This window comes from Silene latifolia, chromosome Y (genome assembly GCF_048544455.1).
Source record: "Silene latifolia isolate original U9 population chromosome Y, ASM4854445v1, whole genome shotgun sequence".
NCBI classification, from domain to species: domain Eukaryota; kingdom Viridiplantae; phylum Streptophyta; class Magnoliopsida; order Caryophyllales; family Caryophyllaceae; genus Silene; species Silene latifolia.
Genome location: NC_133538.1, coordinates 233780768 through 233784930, shown reverse-complemented (window position 1 = coordinate 233784930; position 4163 = coordinate 233780768). Strand labels below are relative to the sequence as shown.

At 38.4% G+C, this 4163-nt stretch overlaps 1 protein-coding gene across 1 annotated transcript; it reads left to right on the top strand.

Annotated features, from left to right (window-relative positions):
- Positions 1 to 354: 354 nt before the first annotated feature.
- On the top strand, positions 355 to 1930 carry LOC141630254 (protein FAR-RED IMPAIRED RESPONSE 1-like). Its single transcript, XM_074443101.1, has 2 exons — positions 355 to 1189; positions 1422 to 1930. The coding sequence occupies exons 1-2, from the start codon at positions 355 to 357 to the stop codon at positions 1928 to 1930; spliced, it is 1344 nt and encodes a 447-aa protein (XP_074299202.1).
- The last annotated feature ends 2233 nt before the right edge of the window (positions 1931 to 4163 follow it).

The following is a 4163-nucleotide window of genomic DNA, read 5'->3' as shown; positions in this document are numbered from 1 at the left end:
TGAATGAAATCTGTAAATCTAAAAGATTGTCATTAATCAGTGAAGATAGGAGCTACGAAGACGTACAAAATTCTGAAGGAACATGTTAATGGGTTTGAAAACATCGGTGCTAGTTTGAATTCTTTTAAGAACTTTCACAGGGATGTGAAATGCTACATTCATGAACGGGACGGTCAGATGTTCGTGGACCACTTTAAGGAATTGGCTGTTACTAGACCAGGGTTCTTCTTTGACTATGATGTTGATTCTGACGGTAGCCTTAGTAAAGCTATATGGGCGGACGGGATCGCTAGAAGGAACTACTCGGTTTTGGGGATGCGGTGTCATTCGATCCGACGTATTCCACCAATAAGTATGACATGTCATTCACACCTTTCACGGGGGTTGATAATCATAAACGGTCGGTCACTTTACTGTGGAGCGCTTGTTGCTCATGAAGATGCAGACTCGTTTAAATGGGTGTTCACCCGTTTCCTGGGTGCGATGGGTGGCAAAGAGCCTAAGTACATTATCACCGATCAGGATGCTGGTATTCTTAAAGCGGTGCCATTGGTGTTCAAGACAGCGCGCCACCGCTATTGTATGTGGCATATCATGAACAAGGTTCCAAGCAAGTATGGAATGGCGAGAGATGATTATTCAGTGTTTCTAAAGAAATTGAATGCCATAATCTGGGATGAAGACATTGAACCGGCAGAGTTCGATGCAAAATGGGAAGAAATTGGCAGGGAACACAATGTTAATAACATTGACTGGTTCCAAGAAATGTACGCTAAAAGGAGGCAGTGGGTTATGGCTCATTGTAGGGACCTAGATATGGGAGGTGTTATGAGGACAACCCAAAGATCAGAGAGCGAAAATAGTTTTTTTAAGAGATTTGAGAGTAAGTCAGGAACATTAGTTGAGTTTACGATGCGTTTTGACAGCGCGATGGACCAGCAAAGACACACACAGAAACAGATTGACAACTGTAACAGACACAGTTTCCCTGAAATATCAACGCATCTAGCTATTGAAGTGCACGGGGCGGAAGTGTACAGTCATAAAGTATTCGAGGAATTTAAAGAAGAGGCCAAGTGGTCAATTGGTACTTGTAAAAGTAGAGGATTCACTGAGTGTGGCTCTTTAGAAGTGACCACTGTAAGAGATGCAAGCAGGGAGAGAAATTATGAGGTCACATACTGCCCAGGTATCATTCTGTAGCATTTGTTTACTAAAATTATACTTTTATCCGTTAAAATTATACTTTTGTTGATTAGATTTACACCTAGGGTTGTTAGAATTATACGTTGGGTTGTTAAAATAATACGTTGGGTTGCTAAAGTTATACTTTAAACAGTTAGAATAACACTTTTATTGATTAGTATTACACTTTCGTCTGACTGATTTAACTAACATATTACTTTATAATGTTGAACTAGATACACTGAAAGCCACTTGTAGCTGCAGAATGCTTGAGAGGAAAGGCATCATTTGCCGGCATGTCATATGGATTTACTCATCAAACGGAGTGAAGATTATTCCAGAACAATGTATTGTTAAAAGATGGTGTAAAGATGCAAGGTTGTCTAAAATGTTCGATAGTAATGGTGAAGCAACTGAGGACATTGATATAATAGATGGAAAACAGATTGCGATGTCAGTAATGTGGTCGGAGATTCATCAGACAGTTGGGTTGCTCATGGGCAAATTGAAGAATGATGTCGAGAACTTCTCGTGTCTAATTAGACAGTTTAAGGAGAAACTCTCACCATTAGGATCACCATTGAATAAACGTCAACGGTTGGAGAAAATTCTTGGATGTTCTCCCTACCGAGGAGATAACCATTTTGCCGCCCAAGAAATCCAAGAACAAAGGGAGCGGAAAGAAAATGTTGTCGAAGAAGGAAAAAGCGATTGCTTTGGCAAGGAAGCCAAAACGTATGTGTAAAAAGCGCAAGCGATTAGCTAACCATGACAAAAGGAAGCGCCCTAACCCATTCGCGAGCACCCGCCGGACTCGCAATCGTCGAAACATCGTCGGAAGAAGAAGAAGATGGAGAAGACGAAGAAGAAGGAGAAGAAGACGAAGAAGATGAAGAAGCAGGCATCTTAGAATAATCAATTTAAGACGTAATAAGTAGTGCAATTTTTTGGGATGTCTACACAAAATACGAGGTACAACATGATGTTTGGTATTGTGTTTAGACATCAAATTGCCAGAAGACAATGTCGCCGTTGGTATTACAATGTATTTTGATGAAGTTATTTAGTTAGAATTACATTTTTCTATTTTAAAGTTATACTTTTGTTATTTACAGTAACACTTTTTTGCCTTAGAATGACACTTTTCTCTGCTGCAATTAGACAATTTGTTAGTTAAAATCACACTTTATTGAGTTAGAATTACAATTTTCTCTACTAAAACTACACTTTTGTAAGTTTAAATATTTTCTTCAAAGTATGTAATTTTAAGTTAAAAAATGTAATTCTAACTAAATAATTTGTTATTTACAGTAACACTTTTTTTAAGTTAAAATATGTAACGCTTGACTATCATGACAAATTTTGTTCTTCAAAGTACACGATTATTATTTGCAACATCTTTCGAGATAGGTAAAACAACATTACTATCTTTTCATAAATAAAACTACTAAAATGACACTTTTGTCTTTTAAAATTACATTTATATTTTATGTAATGTAAGGTAAATCATCACGATATGGCCTGTTAGAATTACACTTCTGAAGGTTACAATTACAATTTTGTGTATTACAGTCACACTTTCTTCTGACTGATTTAGCTAACATATTACTCTATATTGTTGAAGTAGATACATTGAAAGACAGTTGTGGCTGCGTCTTGCTTGAGAGGAAAAGGCATTCTTTTATAGAATGTCGTAAGATTATTTACACAAAAAATAACTGTCTACATTAAGTTTGCTAACAGCTGCAAATAATACAAAATATGAAATAAGTGTTTACATAGCCAAGGGAATATTCCAACAAAAACAGAACTACTAAATTAAGGTTGTTATTTTTTCACATTGGGACGGGGCTGTCTACGCTTCTGTTGTAATACCTTCCACAGTTTGTCCTTCGTGCTAACAAAAGCTTTGACCTTCTCGAGCACACCTTCGCGCAAAATGTTCATGTCTGCCAGAACGAGGGTAGCTACCAGCTGGATCACCAAATAGCGCCGTGATTTCTTCTTCTCGAGATCTTCATGCTGAAAAGGAAGACCCTCGTATAAGAGCATCGCCATCATGGTGAACAGACCCGACTCTGGTTGGTTGAGAGTTGGTGACATCCCGCTGAAAGGTATCTGGCGCAACACATAATTAGGAATTTCCCGTGCCCTAGTGTTCTTCTTTTCCTTATCCCGTGATTCTAAATAATCACTCACTGCGCTAGACTGCAAATGTACATAATTACCCTATAAAAACCGATTGAACAAAAAGATAGCATTCGGAAGAAAGCGATCGACAATAACTTACAATTAAACGCTGTTTGCTTTGCCAAACTGCGACTTCTTCAAGTCGAATGCCTTTGCCCGTCCAAGAAGTCGATCGTATTTGATTTGTGATTGATACAAACGCATGCAAAATGGTCGTTAATGCAGAACGGGACAAATAGCAAGTCTGTTTTCAAGTTAACGGACGGTCGTTGTCGACGATGAAGGTGTCCCGGATCTGTGCAGTCGTCATAGTTCTTTGTCGATTGTGTGCCTGGTTGCTCAAACGCCCCGAGCATACGCAACAGTAAATCCTTGAAAAGGCAATAGTGAACATGATTACTGTGTTTACATTGTCACCCCAAAATTACACTATTGTCCCTTAAAATTACACTTCACACGGTTAGAATAACACTTTTGTGGATTAAAAGAACTAAAGTGAAACATTCACATTAAAACGCTGTAACTAAGAAAAGTGACATTCTAAGCAACAAAGGTGTAATACAAGTGGACATAAATATTATGCAATGATAAATGGAATTACCATGTGACGTATACCAAAGAATGACATCCTCATTTGGGCGCCATATTCCTCCTTCTCCAAATGGTTCATCAAAATCGACCAGCACTCGATCACATTTAACGACATAAGGTTTTCAGGCATCAAGGACATAATGTCTTTTCTCCGAAGCGTTGCGTGACGGGTGTACCAGACCAGCTGTTCACTGCAC